The sequence below is a fragment of the Jaculus jaculus genome, chromosome 10, assembly GCF_020740685.1.
Source record: "Jaculus jaculus isolate mJacJac1 chromosome 10, mJacJac1.mat.Y.cur, whole genome shotgun sequence".
Lineage (NCBI taxonomy): Eukaryota > Metazoa > Chordata > Mammalia > Rodentia > Dipodidae > Jaculus > Jaculus jaculus.
Window position 1 is genome coordinate 21647394 of NC_059111.1, and position 26988 is coordinate 21674381.

General features: G+C 50.0%; 1 protein-coding gene across 2 annotated transcripts in view; it reads left to right on the forward strand.

Moving 5' to 3' along the window:
* Arid3b (AT-rich interaction domain 3B) overlaps positions 1–26443 on the forward strand; it is a 62317-nt gene extending 35874 nt beyond the window's left edge. The window contains exons 3-9 of one of the 2 annotated variants that reach the window (XM_045161089.1): positions 707–778; positions 982–1054; positions 15906–16089; positions 17394–17683; positions 17799–18053; positions 19384–19482; positions 26316–26443. In XM_045161089.1, coding sequence (XP_045017024.1) covers positions 707–778; positions 982–1054; positions 15906–16089; positions 17394–17683; positions 17799–18053; positions 19384–19482; positions 26316–26374 — 1032 coding nt within the window. In that variant the 3' untranslated portion in view covers positions 26375–26443. Of the gene's footprint in view, positions 1–706; positions 779–981; positions 1055–15905; positions 16090–17393; positions 17684–17798; positions 18054–19383; positions 19483–22197; positions 24492–26315 lie in introns of those variants that run through there. The other variant, XM_045161088.1, reaches the window with a different exon arrangement.
* Positions 26444–26988: the final 545 nt, after the last annotated feature.

Sequence of the window (26988 nt, forward strand, 5' to 3'; positions counted from 1 at the left end):
CCCACCAGTCAGCAAGTGCATCTCAGAACTATGGCTTCTGGAAGCTCAGCAGGGATAAGAGGGTCTTAGGACAGTGGGCTTTTGTGTCCTCAGCATCAACAAGCACAAGCAACCCCCATGTTTGCCAGCAAAGGGTTCTTATGACCCATCTTTTGTTTTGAAACTATTATTATTTTTGTTTTGTTTTGTTTTTCAAGGTTGGGTCTTACTCTGGTCCGGGCTGACCTGGAATTAACTATGTCTCCAGGTGGCCTCAAATTATTATTATTATTAGTTAGTTTATTTATTTATTTTATTATATTATTTTATTTATTTATTTATTTATTTATATTTACTTATTTGACAGAGAGAAAGGGGGAAGAGAGAGAATGGGCACACCAGGGCCTCCAGCCACTGTAAATGAACTCCAGACGAGTGCACCCCCTTGTGCATCTGGATAACATGGGTCCTGGGGAATCAAACCTGGGTCTTTGGGCTTTGTAGACAAACACCTTACCTGCTAAGTCATCCCTCCAGCCCTTGAAACCATTATTGAAAGCAAAAACAAAATGCCTGGAAGGGTGGCACAGGACCCCCCTGAGCAGACTTTTCCAGCATGAGCCAGGAGAGCAGACGTGCTAAGGGTCCTCACCACGCCCGCCCTGTCACCTTGCCCTCCCTTGTGCTTCCTGTTCCCCTCTCAACATGGTGTTTTGTTCCCCTTCAGAATGGTGCTTTGGCCTGGACTGATGACGCTGATGGAGGCCGAGGAAGAGAGATCTCTCGAGATTTTGCCAAGGTCTGTGGTGTCTTTTGTGATGAAGATAGGAGTAGCTCTGCAGTGGGTTGTATTTGATCCCCACAAATAAGGCTGAGTGGCTAGCAGGTCATGTTTTGTAGTTACTCAGATGGCTGTAGTAGCTCTAATGTGAGACTTTCTGCAGCAAAATTGAATGTTTCATTGTTTTGTTTTGTTTTTTTTCCTTGTGGCCGGGACTGCAGCTGTATGAACTGGATGGTGATCCCGAAAGGAAAGAGTTCCTGGATGACCTCTTCATCTTTATGCAGAAGAGGGGTGAGTGTGCTGTCTCCTCGCCGTTCCTGCACGCAGTCACTGTCACCCATCCTTCCTCACCAGTCTCTGCCCAGGAGACAATTGGTGCAGGAGTTATCTGAATTCAGTTATCTGAATAATTGACAACCAGATTGAAGAGAGTAGAGAGGACCTTGGCAAAAAATAGATTTGACCCTTCTTTATTTTTCTCTCTCTTCTAATTAACTGGTCTCTTGAGTCATTTCAAATTCAAATATGCTTTTATCTTAGCCTTATAGCTGCCCTAGGCTTCATTTAAACTAGTAGGTGGGACTTCTTGTTGGGGTAGCTTGCCTCACAGAGACTGAGAAAGGTAGGTGAAAGCATAGAGACCCCTCAGGTTGTTTGGGAAAATCTGAAATGTTCAACAAAAGGAAAGGCCAACTGTTTTCTTACCCATTGGCTCTTGGGCTTTTATTGTTGTTTTGTTTTTGAGACAGGAGCTCATGAACTCCAGGCTTGCCTCAAACTCACCATGTAGCTGAAAATGACCTTGAATTTAAAACACTCCTACCTCCACCTCCCTATTCCTGGGGTTATACCTCCCTAGTGCTGATTTTTTTTTTAAGATTTATTTTTATTTTATTTAGTTATTAGAGAGAGGGAGAGAGAGAATGGGCATACCAGGCCCTCTAGCCACTGCAAACGAACTCCAGATATATGTGCCACCTTGTGCATCTGGCTTACGTGGGACCTGGAGAATCAAACCTGGATCCTTAGGCTTCACAGGCAAGCACCTTAACCGCTAAGCCATCTCTCCAGCCCCCCTAGTGCTGATTTTTCAGTGCTAGAATTTGAACCCAGGGCTTCCTGCATGCTAAGTAAGCAATCTGCCAACTGAGCTTCATTCACAGCCAAGCTCTTTGATGTTTGCATGTCCTGCCTTAGTTGGGATATTCCCACAAGTCAGCTGTAGAGCACACAGACATCTGCTTTATAATGTAATTCTCAGCGCTGCCATTCTTCCCTCACTCCCCTCAACCCACTCTGGGAAATGGCAAGACTGAGTCCTGAGCATAGTGACTCAACTTTCTGGCTTTATAGCCTGTGGTAGTAGTGATTACACAGCTGGGTCAATGGCCAGGACTCCAGCCTCTCTAGAAGGTCCTCAGCAATTTGTATGGCTCACCTTCACCACCCTCAGGATACAGCCATGGAGGAGAGCTGTCCCCCCTCACCCCTCCCCTAGCATCCCGCTGATACCTGATCACACACCCCTTGGGGGTCTATGTCAGCGACTTTATTAAGATCTGGGAAAAAGCTGGGCATGGTGGTGCACAGCCTTAATCCCAGCACTCGGGAGGCAGAGGTAGGAGGATCGCCATGAGTTCGAGGCTACCCTGAGACTACATAGTGAATTCCAGGTCAGCTTGAGCTAGAGTGAGACCCTGCCTCGAAAAATAAAAAATAAACAGATCTGGGAATAGAGTTTTTCTAGGCTGAGCTATAATCACAGCCTCAATGGCTAAAACTTCTTTAATTTTTTTTTTTTTTTTTGTGGCTGGTGTGGCGGTGCATGCTGTTATTTTTATTTATTTATTTCACATTGTTTTAGTTTTGCTTTTCTGAGATAGAGTATCACTCTAGCCCAGGTTGATCTGGAATTCACTATGTAGTCTCAGGCTGTCCTCAAACTCCCAGAGATCCTTCTACCTCAGCCTGGAGATCTGGAATTAAAGGTGTGTGCAGCCATGCCATGTCACCCCTGCTAAAAAAAATTCATCTCCTATCTCGCCTTCTTGCTTCTGTTCCCTCCTCTCTTTCCTTTCTTCTCCCTTTTCCCTCTTTTCCCACCCTCTTTCCTTCCTTTTCCTTTCAAACCTTTATTGCCTTGTTGGTAGCAGGACTCTTACTGCTAGTGTGCTTAAAATGGCATCGAAAGTTCTGAGGCTTTGTTCTGTTTCCAAGCCTATCAAAGCAGTTTAAGCAAGCGGCCTTAATTAGTTTACTTCTACAACTATTATCATAGCTGCTGCGTGTGTTAGTAAAAAAACAAGAATACAATCCTGGAAGATAATGTGGCTGGCAGCAGTGAAGCTCCCTGGTTGCCCTGAGAGAGAGAAATCCACTTAATACTTTGGTCTCCCCTTCCAATTACCTTTTAATTATTTACAAGCTCCACAAGCCCAGCTGGTGCCAACCCTGGCGCTGAGCCTGTCTCAGAGGGGCCGCCGTTGCAGTATAGGTTTTAATCAGCACTGGAGCTCCACTGCTTTATTTTCTGCTTTATTGTTTTTCTCCCTTCCCAGAAGGATTTTTAAAGGAAAAGGAAAGCTAGATCGCCTAGCCGTGAGTGAGGGTTGGTAATTATTTACTCCTTCATGTCCCCTCTAGACTACTCATTCCTCCATCGTACCTCTGTCCCCAGTGCGCACACAGCCAGGCAGGTTGGTGCTCGGGGGTTGGATTGCTGTCTGAGCGTCTTGTTGGTACTTCAGAGTAAGCTCACTGTGTATGGGGCCAAGCTGCCTTGAGCTTTAGGTTCATTTGTCTCCTTTCCACAGCAGCCCTGTAGTTGGAGTCCGTGGCAGAGAGCAATCTTTTTTTGTTTGTTTGTTTAGAAAAAATATGTGTTTATTATTTTTTTTTTTTCTTCGAGGCAGTGTTTTACTCTAGCTCAGGCTGACCTGGAATTCACTATGGAGTCTCAGGGTGTCCTCGAGCTCATGTGGTGATCCTCCTACCTCTGCCTCCTGAGTGCTGGGATTAAAGGTGTGCACCACCATGCCTGGCTTATTTATTTATTAGAGAGAGAGAAAGTGACTAGACAGACTGTGGCCACCAGCTGCTGCAGACAAACTCCAGATGCTTGTGCCACCTTGTGCATCTGGCTTTACATGGGTACTGGGGAATCAAACTTGGGTCCTTGGGCTTTATAGGCAAGCACCTTAACCACTGAACCATCTCTCCAGCCCTGAGAACAATCTGTATGGCCCATTCTGCTATCCTGGGACTGCCAGCATGACAACTAGACTTTTTTTGTTTTTCGAGGTAGGGTCTCGCTCTAGCCCAGGCTGACCTGCCTGGATTCACTATGTAGTCTCAGAATGGCCTCGAACTCACAGCAATCCTCCTACCTCTGGCCCCTGAGTGCTGGGATTAAAGGCGTGTACCACCACGCCCTGCAGACTACTAGAGTGAACCAAAATTCGGAGTCCTATCAGTACATGGCTCCTTAGGTCCTGAGTAGCACTTTTGCCCAGTATTGCACTGCTGGCGCCACCCGCAGAAGGGAAATAACTCAGTGTGCTGCTTGGTAGTTGCTCTAACGCAAGTTTTCTTGGACTCAGCCACTGTTGACTTTAGCGACTAGATTCTCCTTTATTGTGGGGGCAGGCTTACATGAGGTAGGATGTTCACAGTATTATTGGCCTCTTTTCAGTATATGTCAATGGCGACACTCAGTCATGATGCCAAGAACTGTAATAGAAGCCAGGTGTAGTGGCACATACTAGTAATCCCAGTACTTGGGGAGGTAGAGGCAAGAAGATGAGGATTTCAAGGCCAGCCTCAGTTACATAGTGTGTTGAAGGTCAGTGTGGGTTACATACGATCCTATATATGAAAGAGAGAGAAAGCCCAGCATGGTGGTGCATGCCTTTAACTGCAAGACTCGGAAAGCAAGAGATAGGATCACTGTGACTTTGAAGCCAACCTGAAAATATAGAGTGAGTTCCAGGTCAGCTTGGGCTGGAGAGATGGCTTAGCAGTTAAGGCACTTGTCTGCAAAGCCAAAGGACCTAGGTTCAATTCCCCAGGACCCATGTAAGCCAGATGCACAAGGTAACACATGCTTCTGGAGTTCATTTGCAGTAGCTGAAGGCCCTGGTATGCCCATTCACTCTTTCTCACTCTCTCAAATAAATAAAATAATTAATTAATTTAAAAAGAGTATTATAAATGACTGTTGGGAGATAAATTGCCTTAGTGAGAGCCATGCCATAGGTTGGGAAAGAGTGGGTACAAAATTTTCTCTGCAGAAGAAAATCTCTGGAAGTTCCCTAAACTCATTTCAGGATGAGCTTATGTCAGGCAGTATCTCCAGCTCCCCACACCACTCCCAAATGAGTACCGGAGAAGTGGGTACTAGGAGCCCTGTCTATATAGAGAAAGCCTCTGAGAGGGGCCCAGGATTTCCTTCCAGGGACACTCTGCTCTGCTAGTCTAAATCAGACTAGGACTCACACAGGCTGGGAAACAAGTTGTACTTTTAATCATGGGAAGTGTGCTGTCTTTGCTTTTCACAGAATGGTCAGGCCAAGAGCCCCTGGACATGTGTGACTTATTTGTCACTCCCAAAGTGGAGCATCTCTAGAGCACCTGAGGCAGATCTTGCTAGCTGTGTCCATGGAAAAGCCCTCACAGATCAGAGCAGCATGACTTGCTCACCAGCCACTGGCCTCCCAGCTAATGTGAAGGAGAAGCAGTAGATTCCACAGGCACTGCTGTCAAGCCTGAGTTTTAAAGGCCTGGTGACGCCCACCTGGGTTGTGCCGGGCAGCTTCCACAGGGCAGGCGCTGCAGAGGAAGTGGACAGGCCTCTGAGGGAGGCAGCGCACAGCAGGCTGCCCCAAATGACTGCAGCTGCGGGTGATAAAACTGCCCAGCAGTGGGAGAGGGGCACAGGCTGTAAGTGGTGCTTTGTGCTGTGTGTCTAGCCTGTTAACACATTGGGGGGAATTGGCTGCAGCAGATGGGCCTTTCAGTTTCTAGGAGGCACTGAGTAACTTGCACTTCAGAGGCCCCTTCCCGTCCAGTAGAGCAGCCTGCCCATAGAGCAGCTTAGGAAGAAGAGTGGGTCTGGTGGGCAGTGCCTAGAGAAAAGACCCCTGGAGGTGGAGTGAACTGCGGACTGATGAGTGCAAAGCCAGGGCAAACACCCACCCTTCTCCAGGATCTAGAGCAAATCCTTATCCACGAGATGGGAAGCTTCTCTTAGAGTCACCGGGGGAGCTGCTTTGTTCTGCGTTCCACCTCTGTGATTGCTCTCTTGAGCTTCCCAGACAGTGAATGACCCCCTTGGAGGGGAGGGAGTGAAGGGGAGGGAGGAGAGGTGAGTCAAGCACCCCAGCCAGCCTCTGACACAGTAATTAGGTGAAAATTGCCCAGGATTCTCTAGGACACTTGCTTCTCTCTTTCCTTACTAAATAATGCATTTCTTCTTGTGCTGACTGAAGCCCAATTGCATTACATACATTGCTTTGGATTATCTTCTCCTCCTGGAGTGTTGCTCTAGGAGTCACTGGTTAGATTTCGAGCTCTGATACCCCTTTCTGTTGCGTGAGTGTGTAGCCAGAAGTAAAAATAAAATCACGGTGGGTGGTTTCTGAGATATCATTCCCTCATAGAACTTCCATTTAGTCTTCCAGGGCTCAAGGGGAGGGACATTGGTAAGTCTGATAAGCAAAGATTGTGTGTAAACAGTTGCATTTTGACTTCAGTGAGAAGGAAAACTTGTTTCCCGAAAGGAGAAGCAGAAGTGTTGTCTCATTACAGCAGGTGGTGGTGGTGGCAACTCTGCAGTTTATTCTTAGTACTAACCCATCCACTTAGAACCTTTTCAGTCCATGATCTGATTTTTTTTAATTTTTTATTTATTTATTTGAGAACGACAGACACAGAGAGAAAGACAGATAGAGGAAGAGAGAGAGAATGGGCACACCAGGGCTTCCAGCCTCTGCAAACGAACTCCAGACGCGTGCGCCCCCTTGTGCATCTGGCTAACGTGGGACCTGGGGAACCGAGCCTCGAACCGGGGTCCTTAGGCTTCACAGGCAAGCGCTTAACCACTAAGCCATCTCTCCAGCCCTGATCTGATCTTTTGCTGCCCACAGCTCAAGCTCCGTGGGGTAAAGAGAGCAAAATTTGTTAACCTGTGGTGGTGAAGAATCAACCCACAGACGATGGGGCTTACCTAAAGCTAGGGAGAGCAGTTAGGAGCACTTGGTCTCCTGCGCCACTGCTCCTTCCTTCTCCTTGCCCTGCCTTTGAAAAACTTGTTTTCTGCCACTAGCGACCTCATCACTTCCTTGTGGAGCAGCAGACAAGTCTCGACCCTCTTGCAGCATGCTGAGCCCCTAGAGTGTGCTCTGTGCCTCCACTGGCCTTGATCTGGCAGAAGAGTTAACACAGGGCAGGGCAGAGCTGTGCCTGCAAGGGGAGCTTCACCTCAGTCAGCCTTGTCTCTTGGAAGGGCAAATGTGACAACTCCCAGTGCTAAGGAGGCTGCATTTGCTGAGGCAGGATGAGACACACCCAGATACCCACCAGCAAATCTGTCCTTTCCTGTCCCTACTTCCCATGGACATACCAAGCTAAGGAACCGCCTGGTCACAAGGAAGACAAGTTCTGTTAAGGTGTCAGTTGAACTATCAGTTCAGAACAGTCAGAACCACTTACTTCTACCAGTTCTGGTCAAGGATACAAACTGACCTTGGTTAAATCTGGGTTTGATGTGTATGTACAAAGGAATTTACTGTGGGAAAAAGGGTTTGGTCTGCCTCAAAGTACAATTTGAGTGTTTTTCCTTCTGTTGTGTGCTTATCTATCCATCTCAGGCGAGGAAATGTTCCTGACATATATTGCCTTGCCTTTTGGTGGAGGCAGTTTCTTTTATGTTCTTGTGTTTGGAGTAAAATGTTCTGCCCTGGACACCCTTCCTGGTAGACTAAAAGATATTGTCTTTGTCAGATTAAATAGGCCTGGGAGCTTTACTTTCTAACCCTATCCACAAATTAAAATCTAAAATGCAAATCTTTGAGTCTCAGGATTACTCCTTTGAAATAGAATTTTCTCTTTCCAAGTGATACAACTGTTGCTAAGAGTTACTGGTTTTCTTCCATCTCTAAGACTAATACCTGGCAGCTACCTGGTTATCCACAATAGTGGGAAGGGAGCCTGGATTTTGAAAGACACTACCATTATTTTTGTTGTTGTTGTTATTGTTTTTGTAGGTAGGGTCTTACTCTAATCCAGGCTGACCTGGAATTCACTATGTGGTTTCAGGCCCACCTTGAACTCACGGTGATTCTCTGCCTTTCGAGAGCTGGGATTAAAGGTACATGCCACCATGACTGGCTGAAAGACCTGTGGTAAAATGGAGTTACTTGGTATTTTGCCTCTGTGGGAGTCAGTATTCAAGTAGTCAGTAAACTTCCTATGGCTGGTCTGAGGAAAGATTATTAAGGCAAGGGTTTGGCCCACTTACACCATCAGAATGCTGCTGAATCGGAGAGGCTGGTGCCACAGATGGGAATGGAAGCTCAAGACAGCCATGCATGCCCAGACCAGCTGAGCCTTGAGCTATGCTCCTCCCAGCCAGGCTGCTGTCCGTCTCTGTGCGCTATGGTTGGGTGTGGAGATCCAGCCATGGGTAAGCAGAGAGGGTCCCACCACTGTCCACCTCCTTAAACTCCTTGGCCATCTTCTCTGAATGTAGGGCTTTTGTTTTCATGATCCTGGGGCTTGAACTCAGGACTTCATGCCCGGTAGGCAGGCACTCTGCTGAGCCCAGCTCTCTGAACACAGGTTGTAAGGCAAGATATAGCATGGTCATAGACATTACTTTATTATTTGCAAAAGCAGAGTTTAACATCACACATACTGTTGAGCTTCTCCTAAACAAACCCAAACAGGAATGTTAAAAAAAAAAAAGTTCATTTAAAATCAGTCGTGAGTTCGAGGCCACCCTGAGACTCCATAGTGAATTCCAGGTCAGCCTGGGCTAGAGTGAGACCCTACCTCAAAAAGCAAAAAACAAAACAAACAAAATTAGCTTCTCAAGGGCTGGAGAGATGGCTTGGTGGTTAAGATGCATGCCTGCAAAGCCTAAGGACCCCAGTTTGATTTTCCAGGTCCCACATAAGCCAGATGTATGTGGTGGCGCAGGTGTCTGAAGTTCATTTGCAGTGGCTAGAGGCCCTGTCGCGCCCATTCTCACTCTTTTTCTCTCTCCCTGTCTCTGTGTCTAATAATTAAAGAAATAAATCTTTTTTTTAATTAGCTTCTCAAGTTGTAGAGAGCAGCCAGAATCTTATGTATTACTGGTAAGAGTGTAAACGGGACTGGTAAACTGTGGGTTGACCAGGTAATACTGTACCACAGAACACAGTGAGAATGAACTGCTGCGGTGCCCACCTGAGACAACCCACAAAGACCTCATGTGGAACGAGAAGCAGGCACAAAAGATTTTCTGTATGATTCTACTTACATGGACATGTGTGTCAGAGCTGGTAGGGTAGGAGGGTAGATATTGATAGGGAAGGCCCATGAGGCAGTTTTCTGGGACACTGGGAAAGTTCTGTATTTTTTATTTACTTATTTATTTTTTTAATTCCTTGAGGTAGGGTCTCACTCTGGCCCAGGCTAACCAGCTGACCTGGAATTCACTATGTAGTCTCAGGGTGGCCTCAAATTTTGGGCAAGCCTCCTACCTCTGCCTCCCGAGTGCTGGGATTGAAGGCATGCGCCACCACGCCTGGCTCCATGTTTTGTATTTTGATCTGAGAATTCAGGTGCGGATAGACGTGTAGACCTATTGCATAGTTTGGTTAGTGTACCCTATGCCATGTGTAAGTTAAATTTATTCCATGAGCAGTTGGAGGCAGAGGGCTTAAGCATGCCTGACAGTCCAGTAGTGGGATACTGGCATGTCCTCTGGCCTGCCTTGTGGAATAGTTTGGATATAGACTGCAGGACACCACCGCCCAGGCTCCCAGTGCGTTTTCTGCATAAACAAGTCAGAGGGGGAAATCACCAGTCATTTCCCTTCTTGTTCCTGGAGTGCAAGACCAGAGCAGGGCAAGGATCAGTCTACACAGGCATGGTCAGGATGCTAGCCAGCTTCCCTGCCTGTGCACATTCCCTGCCTGACATGAATCTTAACTCCTCTAGGCTCCCTGGTTGGCTCTCTTGACAGTTGTGCTATGGAAGTGATTAATGACCTTTTTCAAAGCCAGGAAAAAGGAGTGAGGGCCCTGGCAGGGCCACGCCCTAGGTCCTGGGCCCTCACCCCTGACTAGTAGGCAGGAAGGAGTCCTTTGAATCTGTTTTTGCTTTGATTACTACTGCTCATACTCATTGGAAGAGGCCATCTCCTCTCTGTCTCTGGAGCTGGGGGAGATGTCTCTTCTCTCGTCTCTGGGTCTACCCTAGCCACATCTCTATCATCCCAGTGGCGCTGTACCAGGGAGCAGCTTCTTTCTGGTACTGGAGGCTCTAGATGACAACTCTAGCCTGCTAGTGCCAGTGCCCAGCGGCATTCCCACCATCAAGGGTTAAAGCCCCAGGAGTCTCAGAGGATTTGCTGGGTCCCTGGCCCTCATAAAAGCCTTTTACATCCGTCCCTAGGGCTGCCTAGAGCTCCCTGGTTGAAATCTGATAAGGGGTCTCTTTGTTGCAACTGTCAGTCTCCTTTATTGAGGAGGGAACTGGAGACCAGTGGCATTTCTTGGGGTACAGATAAGGCCCTGAATTCCTGTCAGAGAGAGCATGATTAATTACCCTCAATCCTAGCTCTTGCTTTGATAGCAGTGACTGACAGTCTGCAGGCTCCCCTGCTCTGCAGGTTGGGGTGGACATTTGTCCCCTCCAGGGCCAACACCAGCAGCCCTCCACGTTGCTGCTCTGCAGGTTGCTCTCATGTTTATTGTGGACACAGACCCTTTCCCTCTCAGGTGAGGAGGATCTAACATTGCTTAAAGAACAACCAGAAATTCCTACCCCTTTTCCAGAAGGCTGGGGAAAGAGATCTGCTTGTGGACTTGAACTTCATGGACCTGGTCATAATTCTTTCAGTGGTCCTTCACAGATATCAAATCACCCATTCCAAGGTCATTTGGCAACATTATCCCCCAATTCAACAGGCTCCTAAAACCAAAACACAATTCACCTCTCTTTGGTAATAATCACAGTGAAACTTTCCATTTTATTTTATTTTTTTCAGTGCTGAATGCCGAACCCAGGGTCTTGCACTTGCTAAGCAAGCACTCATCCACATTGAGCTGAATCCCCAACCCCCAATTTCACTTTTTTATTCATATACTCTTAAGTCTTTAGAATCGAAAGTCATCTTGTCTGAATTCCTCATTTCACATGGGAAAACAGCCTGAATCTGTTCTCCCTCATGTCAGTCCCTGGTATTGGCACTCTCCCAAAGCAAAGGGCCAGCCCAAGCTAAGGGGGATAGTCCAGCATCCTTGTTGACTTGATCTCTGGAACCAGGATGCCTCACCATGAGGGTAAGGGGAAGCAAAGTCATAGTATGCCAGAATGGTGCTAGCCCCAAACAGGGGCACAAGACCCCCCCACCCACCAGGGCTTCCCGTGCACACAGCTGCCACCTCACTAGCATAAGGAGACAGTTGCCAGGCACATCTGTCCTCCCTCTGGAGGAGCTGGGGAGCAGTTACTTCCTGTTTAGGTTAAAGCCTTGACTTCAGACACTGCTGTGACCCTCCTTCTCATATCAGGTACTGTGCCTATAGTTTCTCCTCTCTAAGCAGTTCCTGGTTTAATATAGTGGCATTTCTTGTAGCTATAAAGAGGCTAACTTGTACCAAAATTTCTACATCTGTAAGACAGTTGTATTTCACAGACTTCCAACAGCTAGACATTTGGCCTAGTGACTGCTCAGAATTAACATGTGTAATCCTTTCTGACATACTGCTTTCAGAGGCAATGTGAGTCGCCCTGGAGTCTGTCGTGGCTATGTCCACACCCCATTTTCAGTCACAAACCAGTAAGTAATCTGGCCCCTTCATCCTGTATACCCGCCCTGGCTGGCTTCCAACCGAATGATGACCCCCCTACTTCAGAAAGTGTAATGCATGCTATATGGTTTGTTTTTTTTTTTTAAATATAATTCTCAGCCTTGAGTTAACATGTTGTTTTTTTTAAATATTTTTTTTTTGTTCATTTTATTTATTTATTTATTTGAGAGCAACAGACACAGGGAGAAAGACAGATAGAGGGAGAGAGAGAGAGAATGGGCGCGCCAGGGCCTCTAGCCACTGCAAACAAACTCCAGACACGTGCGCCCCCTTGTGCATCTGGCTAACGTGGGACCTGGGGAACCGAGCCTCGAACTGGGGTCCTTAGGCTTCACAGGCAAGCGCTTAACCGCTAAGCCATCTCTCCAGCCCGCATGCTATATGTTTACTGTTGAAGTAATCTAGAAGACAACAGTGCAAAGTCTAGAAGCTGTTTGAGCTTGGCTTTCCACAATGACCACTGAAGGACAGTGCTTCGTTAGCCAGGCAGGCCCAGTTGTGCAGGTCAAGTGCTCAGCGCTGCTGTCTGTGTGTACGACATTCCTAGCCACCTTCCATTCCCCTAGTAGCGCGTTCCCTTCCTTTTGGCCCCACTGAATACACTTATGGTGCCTTACCTTCTGAAAATACCCAGCTTTCCTGCCATTCCTCTCCTGCTGCTAGTCCTCCTCCTGGGAGTGAAAAGCAAAGAGCTGGTCATTCTGGGCCTCAGCTGTTCAGTAATGATTGTGATTCTAAGGCCCCATAGTAGGGTCTGAGAGGGGATGGTGACTCTTTTCAGGAATATCAGCAGAAGGCACTCAAGAGTTAATGAAGGGTCTCAGCAGGCTGCCGTGGACATGAGCGTATGTATTTACACTCCTACTCGAGTTAGCATGGAGCTGAGTGCTTTCCCTCTGAGAAGAGATTTGTTTTGTTTTGAGACAAAGGTCTAATGTATCCCAGGCTGGCCTGTGTAGTGAAAGATGGCTTTGAGCTCTTGATCCTCCTGCCTCTGCTTCCCAAGTGCTAGGATTATAGGTTGTGTCGCCTGCCCAGTGAGAAGCATTTTTACTTTTTAGCCATCATAATGTTCAAGCATGAAGGAAAAACAGAGCCTGCCTTTATGGAGCTAATGTTCCTGAGATACTGTATGGACAGGCACACAAAAAATTATAGAGTAGTTGCTTACTGAACTTGTAAGGAAGGGCATTACAGAAATTGGGAGGAGCCAGGTGTGGTGGTACACACCTTTAATTCCAGCAGAGGTAGGTGGATCACCATGAGTTCAAGGCCACCCTGAGACTACACAGTGAATTCCAGGTCAGCCTGGACTAGAGTGAGACCCTACCTTGAAAAAAAAGAGAGAGAGAGAGAGAAAGGGAGGGAGGGAAGGAATGAGAATGAATCCATGTGGACTGGGGGTAGCTGGAAAGTATGGACGTTGAAGGACTGATAGCATAGAGGTTTGAGTGGAGGCCAGAGGAGGGGCAGTGAAGGAGAAACAGGTGAGCTTGACTTGAGGGTTATGGTAAAGAGGACCAACTGCCTGGAGTGACAGGAGTGTTTGGGAGTTGTTGGAAATACACCTGTGTCATGGAACATTGGCAGACATGGATCATGTGTACTGGGCATGTGGGATGGATGGTTAAGCAGTAAAGGTCTTTGTAGACTTTTAAACAAGTTAACTGAGGCATATAGTGATAGTATTTTTTCTTTTTTAATGAGAGAGAGAGCATGCATATATGTACTTGTTTGAAAGAGAGAATTGGTGTGCCAGGGCTTCAGCCACTGCAGCCAAACTCTAGACACATGCACCACCTTGTGTGCATGTGTGACCTTCCATGCTTGCATCACCATGTGCATCTTGGCTTATGTAGGACTTGCATAGTTAAACATGGGTTCTTAGGCTTCACAGGCAAGTGCCTTAACCACTAAGCCATCTCTCAAGCCCTGGTGGTGGTATTTTAATGAGATGATTTGGCAGCTGTTTGTAAGCCCCAGGTGTAAACAGAAGCTACTACAGGTATCTTAATCAGGAACTAATGAGGGCCTGGCCCAGGATGGTGGCCCAAGCCAGAAAGGAAGGTGCCTGTGAGTGGTACCTCAAAAGTAAGAAGCAAAGGTGCTTTCTGTCAGTCTAAAAGTGGGTGATACGGAGAGAAGAGCAGCCATTGCTGGCTCAGAAGCACCTTCCTTGCTTCCCAGAACTGCAGTATTGCTGGTGGGGATGGGAGCTAATGCTGGAGGTGAAGACAGGTCAGTGTGCACACACTGACTGAGAAACGAACAGCTCCCCGTGTGAAAATGCCTTAGAAGCTTCAGATCCCTATGGAGTGGTGCTCCCCGATTCCCCAGGCGATGCTGTGGAGTATGTGGCCTTACCACGGCTGCAGGTGTGCTCCAGCACACAGGCCTCTTAAAAAAAAGGGGCTGCCAGCCTGATTTTTCTGCCTCCAACCTTCTATCTTCATGGTAGAAATAGGTTCACTTTTCCCAACAGCCCAGAGAAATACTAACCAACATAGGAAATGTAGGAGTAGGTTACTAATTCTATGAGATTTTACTCAAGAATTTAGGGGACTGTCTTTTTGTATTTGAGATGGCATCTGACTATGTACCCAGGCTGGCCTTGAACTTGTGATTCTCCTGCGACAGACTTTTGAGTACCTGGGATTGCAAGTATATGCCACTCTACATTGGTCACCTATGAATTTTGAAGTCTTAACTCCATTTCCTCTTTGCCCTTCAAAGGTCATCTAGTCAGAACCAAGGTCTTAGAGATTGGTAGCGCCCCCTATTCTCAGAAAAGAGGTGAGGTCCTGCCAGCGCCGTCCTCCGCCGCGCTCCGCTCCATGCTCAGTGTCGTGCTGGGGGGGGGTCCTCCGCTGCATTCTCTGGCTTGGATTCTGAGCTGAGTGTAGAGTGGCATCCCTGTAATCCCAGCACCTAGGAGACATTGGAGGGAAAAGCATGAATTCAAGGTCAGCTTGGTTAATTTAGGAAGACCCTACCTCAAGAAGAATTAAATGTCTATCTCCACCCATCCCTCGAGGGGCTGGAAGCAGCAGTAGAGAGAAACACCTCTGCTCCCGCGCCCTCTGCTCTGGGGTGGGCAGGGGCAGGGCATGGCAGAAGCAGCAGCCTGTGTACTGTAAGAGGGATTTGCCATCTAAAGGCAACAAGTCTCATACCCTGCCCTGGACACCGACCCTTCCCTGTGGAATTCTCCCCTCTGACCTTGGGATCATTAATCCCGAGGCTGCCAAATGACAGTCATCCATCATGCATCCTGACCAGCATCCCAGCCCTCCCAGCTGCCTGTGGAAGGACCCTGGCCCCGCCCTCCCTGCCGTCCCCTGGTGCTCATTAGTACCCCTTCCTGCCCAGTGCCCGGTTTCCTAATCAAGTCCCTGGCTCCTCTCACTTCCCCTCCGGGCCAGTGGGCGGAAGCTGCTGTGACCCTCCCTCTTTAGAGGCCAGGGAGGGGTGGAGTGATTAGTGGGAAGAGAATTGTGGAGTGGCTTTTCATGCCCTGGGAGACCTGGGTGTCCTGCAGCTACTCTGACATGGCTGGGCCACAAGAGGTGAGAAGGCCTGCCTGCTGCAGAAGAGGGGAAGCAGGCAGTCTTCAAAGCACAAGAGCTACCAGGAAGCTGGGCAGGTGGATGCCCCTGCTGGGCCTCTCATTCTAGAAAGTCGGGACAAGCTTCCCAGAGCAGGTAACCACTAAATGGACCCTAGTGGCTCCAGAGAAGTAGTTACCAAATCATTAGCAAATAATCTGAGATTGCAGTACTGTAAGTAACAAACAAAATACATTTTGTGTAGCCCAGCCCTCTTTTATTTACAGATTGAAAAGGAGAGGCTAAGTGACTTGCCTGAGGCCACAAAGTCTGGGAGTTGGGCTGTCTTGTTCCTCCCAGTGAGAACAGCTTCCCGGTGTGTGGCATTTCAGTCAGTTCACACTGGCGAGTAGACTCGTGGGCATCCTTCCCAGTCCTGCTAGAAGGGAGCATACTCACATGGGACTCCTCTGTCAGCCTGACCGTGTCGTAACCCTCTCTCTCATTGGACAATCGCAGGAACCCCCATTAACCGGATCCCCATCATGGCTAAACAGATCCTGGACCTGTACATGCTGTATAAGCTGGTGACAGAGAAGGGCGGGCTGGTGGAGATAATCAACAAGAAGATCTGGAGGGAGATCACCAAAGGCCTGAACCTGCCCACGTCCATCACCAGTGCCGCCTTCACCCTCAGGACCCAGTGAGTGGCCAGGCCAGGAAGGAAGCAGACAGGGAACGAGGGAGTATTTTAGCCCCAAATCAGAGAAGAGAGGGGAGGAGCTCTGGAAACAGTGGGGAACCCTCGAGAATCACTCAGTAGACCAAGTAGCGCCCTGCTGGCTGTGGCTCCTGGGTGCTAGTACTTTGTCCTTCTGTGCCGTCTAAACCTCATGGTCAGTCCTGGCAAGTTATGGAAACTAAGTCTCTGGAGTGGAACAGTTTGGCCTTGGCCAAGGCCAGTCTGGCCAGTTGGTATTAGAGCAAAGGGTCAATCTTGGCTCCTATATGCAGTCCACACACTTTCTCCAGGACATTGCCATTCAAGCAGCACTTCAGCCACGTGGGCCCTTCTGCCCACCATCAGTCCAGCCCCCCATTGGTTTACTTTCCTGCTTTTTATTGTATCAGTGACTTTCTCATTGCTGGGACAGAATCATCAACCAGAAGCATCTTAACAAAGGGTTTGTTTTCAGCTTAGCTTGAGGGGAAGTCCATCAAGGCAGCCAGCCTCACATCCTCACACCAGCATGGAGGTAAAAAGAAATAGATACTGAGTGCTCAGCTCTCTTTTCTTTTTACACAGTCCAGGAGCCCAGCCTATGGGGTGGGGCCACCCATAGTCAGGATAGGTCTTCCCACTTAGTCTAGAAAATCCTTCACAGACATAACCAGAGATCTGTTTCCATGGTGATTCATGGTGAAGTTGACAGCCAGTGAGGAGCCATCACAGTCACCATTTGAGTTAGTTATAAAAGTTGATGGAACCAGTAAAGCCAAGAGTGGCACTGCATAGAAGAGGGCGGAGGAGGATCTGCTGTGGAACCCTAGGCTCTGGAAGATGGCAGTGAGCGGCTGACACGCCCACGAGGGCGCCTGTCCCGGCCTGGCCTTGTTACAAGCTGGAGAGGGTGGGACCAGTCCCACGGGAGTGGGAACAGACCTGCAGCCAGAATGGCAGCGTGCCGAGGACTGCTCCCATCTCAGGAGCCTAGCTGAATGGGGGCGCCTGGGGAGCCACAAAGGCTTGGAAACCAGTAGGAAGAGGTTAGCCAAGGTCCTAAGAGTGTCTTAATGAATGATGCTTCAGATCCAAGCGACGTGTGTACCTGAGTAGCTGTCAGAGGGGCCTGAGGAAGTGTGCTCATTGACCCCCGACTTCCCGCCTCCTGCTGCCACCAAGTGCTCCACACCGTAGCTCTGCCTGACCCACTCTGTTTCCACAGACCCATCAACTTAACTGGGCAGTCTGGTGCTGTATTTTAGATTATCCTTCCTTCCATACAGGTACATGAAGTACCTGTACGCCTATGAGTGTGAGAAGAAAGCTTTGAGCTCCCCTGCTGAACTGCAGGCAGCCATTGACGGCAACCGTAGGGAAGGTCGAAGGCCCAGCTACAGCTCCTCCCTCTTTGTCTACTCGCCTGCTGCCGCTGCCGCTGCCGGCGCTGCCACTGCTGGGGCCCCTGCCCTTCTGTCACCCCCTAAGATACGCTTCCCCATCCTCGGACTTGGGTCTAGCAGTGGCACCAGTGCCAGTAATCCTCGGGTACCCCCAGCAGCCAATCTCAGGAAAGGTGAGCAGGGACCGTGGAGGAGGCAGGGGAGGTAGGAAGCCCAGTTTTCCTGTGTCCAGGAGAGGTGTGTGGTGAGGTGTCATTGGGAATCGGTCCAGCTCTGGTTCCTTCACAGGTGATGGAGTCCCAGTGACGACAGTACCTGTGCCAAATCGCCTGGCTGTGCCGGGGAACCTGGCAGGCCAGCAGGCTGGTAACCGGACTGCCACGCTGGAGCAGCTGCGAGACCGGCTGGAGTCGGGGGAGCCCCCTGAGAAGAAGGCGCCAAGGCTGTCGGAGGAAGAGCAGCGCCTGGTGCAGCAGGCCTTCCAGCGCAGCCTCTTCAGCGCGGCGCGGCAGCTGCCCGTGAAGATCAGGATCAACGGCAGGGGTGAGCACCCCGCTCCCTTTGTACCGCCTGGCTCACCCCAGCTCTGCTCACGGTCCTGTGGTCAGGGTGGGGAGAGCAAAAGATGCATTCTCCTGATCTCTCCTGGCCTAGAACCCAGCACCCCCAGACTGCCTTTCATGTCCTAGAATCTAGAGGCCAGAATGGGAGCTGCTTTGGCCACTGTGATCAGCCCACCATCTGGTGGTTTATGGAGGAGCAGAAGTTTCCTCGGGCCTTGTTCCTTAGCAAGAAGAACAAGTAGCTATTCCAGGAGGAGCCAGAGACGACTGCTGTGCTCCCTGGGCCGGCCCAGCCTTTTGACCTGTCTAAATGACACGGCTCACCTCCACTGCAGTGCCTTGCTGGATATAGGCCAGCTCAGGGACTGTAGTCACGTCTGGAGGAAAAAGACACCTCTCTTATTCCTAAGGATTTGCAGGGTGGAGGGGGGCAGTGGCCTCAGGAATAATAAGAAGAAAAACAGTCTGGCATTATAATTGCCATCCTTCCCCTTCCCCTCCACACCTTCCCACCCATTTCCCTTGTTCTCCTGCCTCCTTTGCCCTCCACTCTTTTCTTGTGCCATTGTTGACGTGACTCGCTATTGAAGCAAACTTTGGTAAGTGTGTCCTGAGAAGGGAGGCATGTGTGCAAGGAGCTGTGCAGGTTCCCAGACAGTCCCTTAAGAAAGCTGGGAGGAGCCAGGTGTGGTGGCGCATGCCTTTAATCCCAGCACTCAGGAGGCAGAGGTAGGAGGATCACCATGAGTTCGAGGCCACCCTGAGACTCCATAATGAAATACAGGTCAGCCCTGGCTAGAGTGAGACCCTACCTCGAAAAACAAAATAGAAAAACCAGGAGGGAACTGTCGAGGGGCCAGTGGAAAAGACAGTATACCTGGAGAAATGTCTGGCTTTGTGAGGGGAGAGGGCAAAGGCTGGCAAGCCAGGCAGAGGGTCCGTGTGCTTGCTGGGCTGAGAACCAAGTGCTGGAGACAAAGACTCCTCTCCCTGAGGGACTCAGCGCAGCAGGCAGAGCAAGGCCTCACAGGCAGGTTTTGGTTTGGGTAATCTCCAGATTCCTGGGCCTGGTAGACAGTGGGCACTCAGGGCCATCCTGCTGTCCCTTTTCTCTGAGAGGAGTTGGGAACATGAACTTGCTCACTGGACGAAGCCAGCAGTAGAAGGGTGGTAAGCTCAGTTCTGCTCTGAGACCTAAGCTCCGAGTGTACAGGTGCTTCTGACAGTGAGACCCCAGCCCTAGGGTGGGCAGGCAACACCACAGAGGGTAGCAGGCTTGACTGGGCCCACTTTCCCTCTGGCTACCACAGAAGACAGAGCAGAGGCCTCGGCTGCAGCCCTGAACCTGACCACAAGCAGCATTGGCAGCATCAACATGTCCGTGGACATTGATGGCACCACCTACACAGGTAGGACCCTGGAGCTGTGGGGAGGTAGCACACACGGGCTGCCAGGTGAAGCACAGCTCCCTAGATGGTGTTGCCTGGCACTCTTAGCTCCAGCACCCTTCTGAGGGCATCCTTTTACATGGGCTCGGCATCCCACAGTTAAAGGGGTCCTTGTGGACTCCAAGCATGCACACTGTTGACAGGAAGCAGCTCCTCCTGCACAGTGAAAAAACAAACCCTAACATGCTTCCTCTCATCGTGTCAGTCGGTTGATTTGCTAGTTGAAAATAGCATTTATTTGTTTTTGCAGTACTGGGGATTGAACTCAGAGCCTTGTACTTCCTAGGCAAGTGCTCTGCCACTAAACCTTGTCCCCATCCAGAAGATGTCAGCACTACATCCATGCCTTTAAACACTATATTAGAAGTTGTTACCTGCCATGCTTGGGTCTTCTAGAGCACAAGTCTTCCTTTTCTGACTATAAAACATGCATATTACATAATCTGTCATTTCTTATTTATTTATTCTTTTTTTAAATTTATTTATTTGAGAGAGAGAGAGAGAGAGAGAGAATGGGCATGCCAGGGCCTCTCGCCACTGCAAATGAACTCCAGACACGAGCGCCCCCTTGAGCATCTGTCTTGTGTGGGTCCTGGAGAGTCGAACCAGGATCCTTCGGCTTTGCAGGCAAATGCCTTAACCGCTAAGCCATCTCTCCAGCCCTCCTATCTTTTTTAAATGGACCAAGGATTGTGACACCAGCATACCCAGGTGTGGTACATGCCTGTAATCTCTGCCAAGAGTTCAAGGCCGTCCTGAGGTACATAATGGGTTCCAGGTCAGCCTGGGCTACAGAATGAGACCCTACCTCAAAAAGGGAGAGAAAGCTGAGGAGATGGCTGAGTGGTAAAGGCACTTGCTTGCGAATCCTGCCTGCCCAGGTTCGGTTCCCTGGGATCCACATAAAGGCCAGATACAAAAGGTGGTACAAGCATCTGGCAGTAAGAGATCCTGGTATATGTGTCACATAAGTTAAATATATATATATATATTATTTGGAGGTTTTTTTTTTTTTTTTTTTTTTTTTTTTTTAAAGGTAGGGTCTCACTGTATCCCAGGATAACCTGGAGTTCACTATGTAGTCTCAGGCTGGCCTCAAATTCACAGCAATCCTCCTACCTCTGCCTCTCAAGTGCTGGGATTAATGGTGTGTACCACCATTCCCAGAAAATTAAAGGGAGGGAAAAATGAAGCCAGCACAGGACTCTGAATGACTGGAAGCAGCCCTGATTTAAAGCTTGCCCATCTTCTCAGCCATCTCTCCTAACACTAACTTGCCTGCAGGGTTTTGGTGGTTGGTTAGGTCAGCACTTGTAGGTAGCAAGTCTTTCCAAGTTATTCAAGTTCACAGAGGCAACATCCTTTCCACCAGGCCATCTTACTGGTTCAGGGACAGACTTGGGAGCAAGCCAAGCAGACACTTGTTAAGCACAGTTTGATGAGTCAGGGCCACAAGCTCAGGCTGGTATCATTGTTTTACCAGGGCATGAAGCCTAGCAGCAGCCTGGCAAGCATACAATGCCAGGCCGCAAATCCCTGCATCCAAGCCAGGGTGTTTTCCTAGATATAGCCCTTAGCCATTGCAGCAGCCTTGTTCTGGGGCCGTCATGCTTTTGAATCTCTGCTGGGCCACCTATGAAAGACAGTAGGTGGAACCAGGGAAGGACTAGGGCTCCTGGAACCAGCTATGCCAGCATAGCTTCCCCATATTCTGCATCATAATGGTACCTTGTGCCCTCTGGTGGAGCTGTGGCTTGCGAGGTTTGGGGCTGGGTTGGGTCCTATGGAGCAGGAAGTGGGATGTAGTTCCCAGCTAGATCTCAGCATCTTCCCATCTTCTCCCCAGGGGGCGGGGGGGGGGGGGGCTAGCTTCTTCACTCCCAGAATAGGGAGAGTCGGGAGTCGAGGATCCCTGTGCTTGGAGGAAGAGAAATGACCTGTCTTGACCCTGTCTACCCCAGACTCTTGCCCAATAGGACCATAGTACCCAGGACAGGAACCTGGAGATGGTTCTGAGAGCTCACCACCATCCCCATCTTCCTGAGCTCCTTTCCTGCCCACTCTGTCTCCTTTCACCCTCGCTGCTCTCCTGAAAGCTACTCTCTCAGCGCCTGTGTTCCTCTCACCCCACTAGAGAGCATCCTGAACCCCAGGTTCCATGGTATCCTCCTCCTCACAACTTTCAGGGCCTCTGTGCATTCTCTGTAGCTGCACAAGACCCCACTGCCCTGCCTGCCCACCTCCTCAGCCCCTGCTGCTGCTACTGCTCGTGCCGTTTATACCCTGCCAGGAAGCACGTGGGTTGGCACCTCTTCCTGCTGTGGCTCAGGTTCCCCAGCCACCATCATTTCACTTGGCCACTTTCCCTTCTTCCAGTAGCCCAGGCACACTTCTACCAGAGCCTTTTCAGAGCTCCCCTCTTGCCTCCCCAACGCTCCCCTCAAGAGCCCTCTTGGTGTTACTCCTCTTAATGGCACTCCATCAAAGCCTTTGCCTGTGTGTCCCTGTCTTTGAGGACTGGACGGTGTCTGGGCTTGTGTTGGCATCTCGTGTCTGGCATGGTGTGAGGAACAGAACATGTTCAGGGTTCAGCCAGCCCTTGCACCTCATTGAAATGAAATGAATCCGCCCATCACCTCTTCTCTCCAGCCCTCACCACTGCTTCTTCCTCTCTAGGTGTGCTTTTTGCCCAGAAACCTGTAGTACACCTCATCGCAGGCTCTGCTCCCCAGAGCGTTGGCAGCAGCGCCAGCAGCAGCAACAGCTCTCACTGCTCACCAAGTCCTACCTCATCCCGGGGCACCCCTAGTGCAGAGCCCTCCACCAGCTGGTCCCTCTGACAGGCAGTGCCAGCACTCACCCTCTGCGGCTGAGAGCGGAGGAAGTTAATGCACAGAACTTACCTCATCTCATGGAGCCCACGCCACACACCATTTGGCCAGACGTTGAGAGTTTGGACGAGTCCGTCTGTCCAGGCTCCATTCAGGTCCTGCTGTACTCTGGGGGCAGGGAGAGGCTGGAGGGGCAGGACAGAGCAGCGTTGTCCAATCAGGGATTGTCCTGGAGAACTGGGTGGGGGTCTGGGCATCCAGCTTCCCCCAGGGTTCCCCGGGCCACCTCCCATCTCGGGGCAGTGTATTGACAATCTGTAAGGCGACAGAGGGCTGGAGGCCCTCCACTTCCCTTTCCCTTTAATTTATTTCCTTCCCCTGCTTTCCACCTTCATCCCAGGATCACCAGATTCTTCCTTTGTCCAGTCTCCCACTTGTAAATGCCACGAGGGGCTCTAAGAGCCAAGAACATGCCTTCCTGGCTCTTGTGTTCATGGGACAGCAGTGGAGTGTTTACAGCCCTCCTTGCCTACCACTTGGTTCCTGGGGCATATGTCTCAGTCAGTCCTCAGGCACCTGTGTCCCCTTTGGTGGTTCCAGAAAAGAGCCTGTGAGGGCAGTCGTCAGGTTCAAGGCCTCAGCGTAAGAGAGGCAGAGCTCAGGCTGCCCTGGCTCTGGTGCCACCTCACCGGACCCTGTTCTGATCCCAAAACCTCAGGCTCCCCACTTGCCCGTGTTGGCCAGCTCTCCCAAGATAGTCACCTGTCCTTGGCCCCTGTCGCCGTATCTTGGGGCCATTTCAGCCCCACCAGCCCCAGATGTGCCGATGTCAGGCTCACTGAAATACCTCAGATTTGTAATTGTTGATATTTGATTCTTCAGGAAGTATTTGCATCTCTGAGACCTTTTTTATATGTGTTTTGCTGACTTTCGTTCTTGATTTTTTAATTTTTGTTGTCGTTGCTGTTGTTGTGGCACCAAAGAAATGAAAGCAGGCCGCCCCGGCCTGGTGCGGTTGGCAGCCAGCCCCCCTCTGCCCTGCCCACACCCCAGCCAGCAGCGCACGACTCAGGGATCACACGGAGGGACAGCGGGGTGGAAGGGCCCGTGCTTGCCAGTGGGTCTTGAAACTACACGCGGTCCTGCTGTCCCTGCCCCAGTGGACAGGGTAGATCTCCCCTCCCTCAGTGTTCCCACCGCAGGTCTGGGGGCTCGCCTAGTGGCCACGCTCCAGGGCCAGGAAGCTACTGAGAGCGCATGCAGCCTCTCCTCTGGGCCTGGCTAGAGCATGCCACTCGCTGTTGAAAGGAATGGCAGTGCTTGTACAAGACTCAGCTCTTGGCCCATTGTAACCTGCTGTGTTACATAGACTACCGCCCACTGGGACTCCTCTGTCTGTAGTGGTGAAGACCTCAGCATGGCCCACTCAGTCCTGTCTAATAAAAGAAAGGGAAACTAAAATAGCTTGTGCACAAACATACCTCAGCCTGTAAGCGTGGCCCTGCTCACCTGTCTCCACTCCCTGCCCCAGTGCACACGTGCGCGCGCTCACACCACACGCATTCACACAGCCCATCCGCTGCAGTGCGACACACTTCCAACCTCACAAGCCTTACTCACCAGGCCCATGCAGGGTGTGCATAGAAAAGGGTATCTGGGATCTGATGCCAGTGAGGAAACCCATTTGGCCTGTGGGTCTCAGAATTTGGCCATGAAGTACACGTCCTTCCCACCTAGAGGAGGCAGGGACCAGATCACTGGGTCTTTCTGGTCATTGGATCCGTCCCCTTTCCCCAGGCAGCTTACCTCCCGTCCTCTGAGTGCCCCCGCTGCCCTCTCACAGCAGCAGGCTCCCAGCCAGGAAGTAGGCTCTGGCCCAAGAGGAGCTTCCCCTGCAGTTGTGGTCCTGAAGGCCATGTGTCAGGCAGGCAGTCATCCAGGACAGTGCTGTCCCCTCCCCCCTTCCTATCTTGTATGTATTCTAACCAGAAAAAAATGTGATAGCACATGATAGCCTAGGCCGTGAATAAATACCTCAGATGTCCTCTTGCAGCGAGTGTCTGTATATGTTGTGGTTATTTTCTATCGTACATGTTCTCGAATGTTTATATTTCAATAAACCTCTACCTCTTCACACAAGCAGGTTTGGGTTTCTTTTCCTGACTTCCACTGGGCAAGGTCCTTCATACAGGCAAGGGGACTGGGTTGTGCCTCAGCTGTTCTCCCCTTCACGTCCTAGTCACCCTCCCCAGATGGCCGACCCTCTGCTCCTCTGCTACGCTGGCAGGTCCCTTTGTGTCCGAGTCTGACAGGCGGGGGCTAGAGCTGGCCAGAGGACTGCTTCTGTGCCTTAGCAAGTCCCTGCTGAGCTCCCTCCTGGGTCTGAGGACAAAGAGGAGGTGTGTCTGGGGCCAAAACAGGCCTTGGGTGTTGTCTTCTGCACGTTAGAGGACTTGTCTTGTCCTGGCACAAGCTTAGAAAGGCGCCTCCTGAAGAGTGATGAGAGTCAGGTGACGGGCCAGGTGTGGACCCTCGAAGCCTGAGTCCTGGGACTGACCCCGAGTGCCCATCCTCTACCAGGCTGCACACTCCTGCAGCACATCTGGAGAAAGTCCTTTCCCTGTCATCTGGAAATGCTTCAAAACAGAGAACTATCTTGTGCCTTTTACTGAATGTTTTAAAATTGGCCACTGTATCACACTTTTGAAAATTTTACTTACTTAAACCCGGATGTAGTGGCACATGCCTTTAACCCCAGCACTTGGGAGGCAGAGGTAGGAGGATCACTGTGAGTTTGAGGCCACCCTGAGACTACATAGTGAATTCCAGGTCAGCCTGGACTAGATTGGCACTCTACCTCAAAACAACAACAACAAAAAATTATTTACCTTGAGAGAGAGGCAGATAGAGAATGGGTGCACCATGGCTTCCAGCCACTGCAAATGAACTCCAGACACATGTGCCACCTGAGCATCTGGCTTACGTGGGTACTGGGAAAGCAAACCTGGGTCCTTAGGCTAGGCAAGTCCCTTAATTGCTAAGCCATCTCTCTAGCCCCCTTACTGAACTTTTAAGGTATTTTTCTTTTAAATTATTTATTTTCATGTGTGGGGGAGGATGCTGCTGCTTACTTGAGTGGCTTGGGAATTGAAGTTAGGCCGCAGGCTTTGCAAACAAGTGCCTTTAACCACTGAGCCATTATCTTCCCAACCCCCTTAAAAATCTTTTGAGGCGCTGGGCATGGTGGCGCACGCCTTTAATCCCAGCACTCAGGAGGCAGAGGTAGGAGGATCGCCATGAGTTCAAGGCCACCCTGAGACTACATAGTGAATTCCAGGTCAGCCTGGGCCTGAGTGAAACCGTACTTGGAAAAACTAAAAAATAAAAATAAACTTTTGAAAGAAAAACCAGGTGGGCGTGGTGATGCATGCCATGAGTCCCAGCACTCAGAAGGCTGAGGAGATAGGATCACCATGAGTTCAAAGCCAGCCTCTTTCTACAGAGTAAACTCCAGCCTGGGCTAGAATGAGACCCTGGCTTGAAACAAAAATGAAAATCTTGTGCAAGAAATGACATACACTTACCAGGTGTGGGCACACTCGTGTCATTCCACAGGACAAGAGGATGGGATACATAGCCAGACCCTGTTTCAAAGGGGAAAAAGGGGGCTGAGAAGATGGCTCAGTCAGTATAAAGGATTCAAGCTCTTCTAGTCAAATTGGTGACCACTGTTTAAGCAAGAAATCTGTCAGCACCCTTGTAATCCCAGCACTCAGGAAGCAGAGGTAGGAGGATCCTGGTGAGTTCGAGTCCACCCTGAGACTACACAGTGAATTCTAGGTCAGCCTGGACTAGAGTGAGACCCTACCTCGAAAACAAAAAGAAAAGTGGAGGGGCCAGGGAGATGGCTCAGTGGGCGAAGCATCTTTCACAACAAACGAGTGCCTGTATTCCCCTTCCTAGATGCCATGCAACAGCCCAAAGTGGTGGTGAGCTTATGTCATCTAGTAAGCCAGCAGTGAGAAGGGAGGCCGAAGCACCACAGAGAACGAAAGGCCCTGGCCTCAGAAGGTGGAAGGCAAAGACTGACCCCAGAAAGTTGTCATCTGACTTCCACATAGGCACTGCAGCACATGCACACCCAAAATAATAAAGATGCGGCTGGAGAGATGGCTCGGTGGTTAAGGTGCTTGCCTGCAAAGCCTAATGACCTGAGTTTGATTCCCCCATACCCCGGTGTAACAGCCTTGGGTCTCTGGGATGAACTTCCAAACCAGGCACAGATGTAGAGGAAGGAAATTGATTAAAAGCTTACAGATGCAGGGGTCGTTCCATAATGACAGAAGCAGCTGGCCCCGCCTGTCACAGGTCCAGAGACAACAGCCACCACCAACAAGCATGCAAGCACATTTCAGGCAGCTCCAGGCACAGCGCAGCCATCTGCCCCCACACCGTAGGTCTGGAGCAGTGACACCTCCAGCCAGGTGGCTGCAGAGCTAAATTACAAACTAATCCTGAATGTATTGTGGGGGGGGGGGTCATCCAATCAAACTACTACCATGTAAAGCCAGATGCACAAAGTAACATCGGGAGTTTGCCTACAGCCGCTTAAGGCCCTAGAGTGCGATTCATTCAT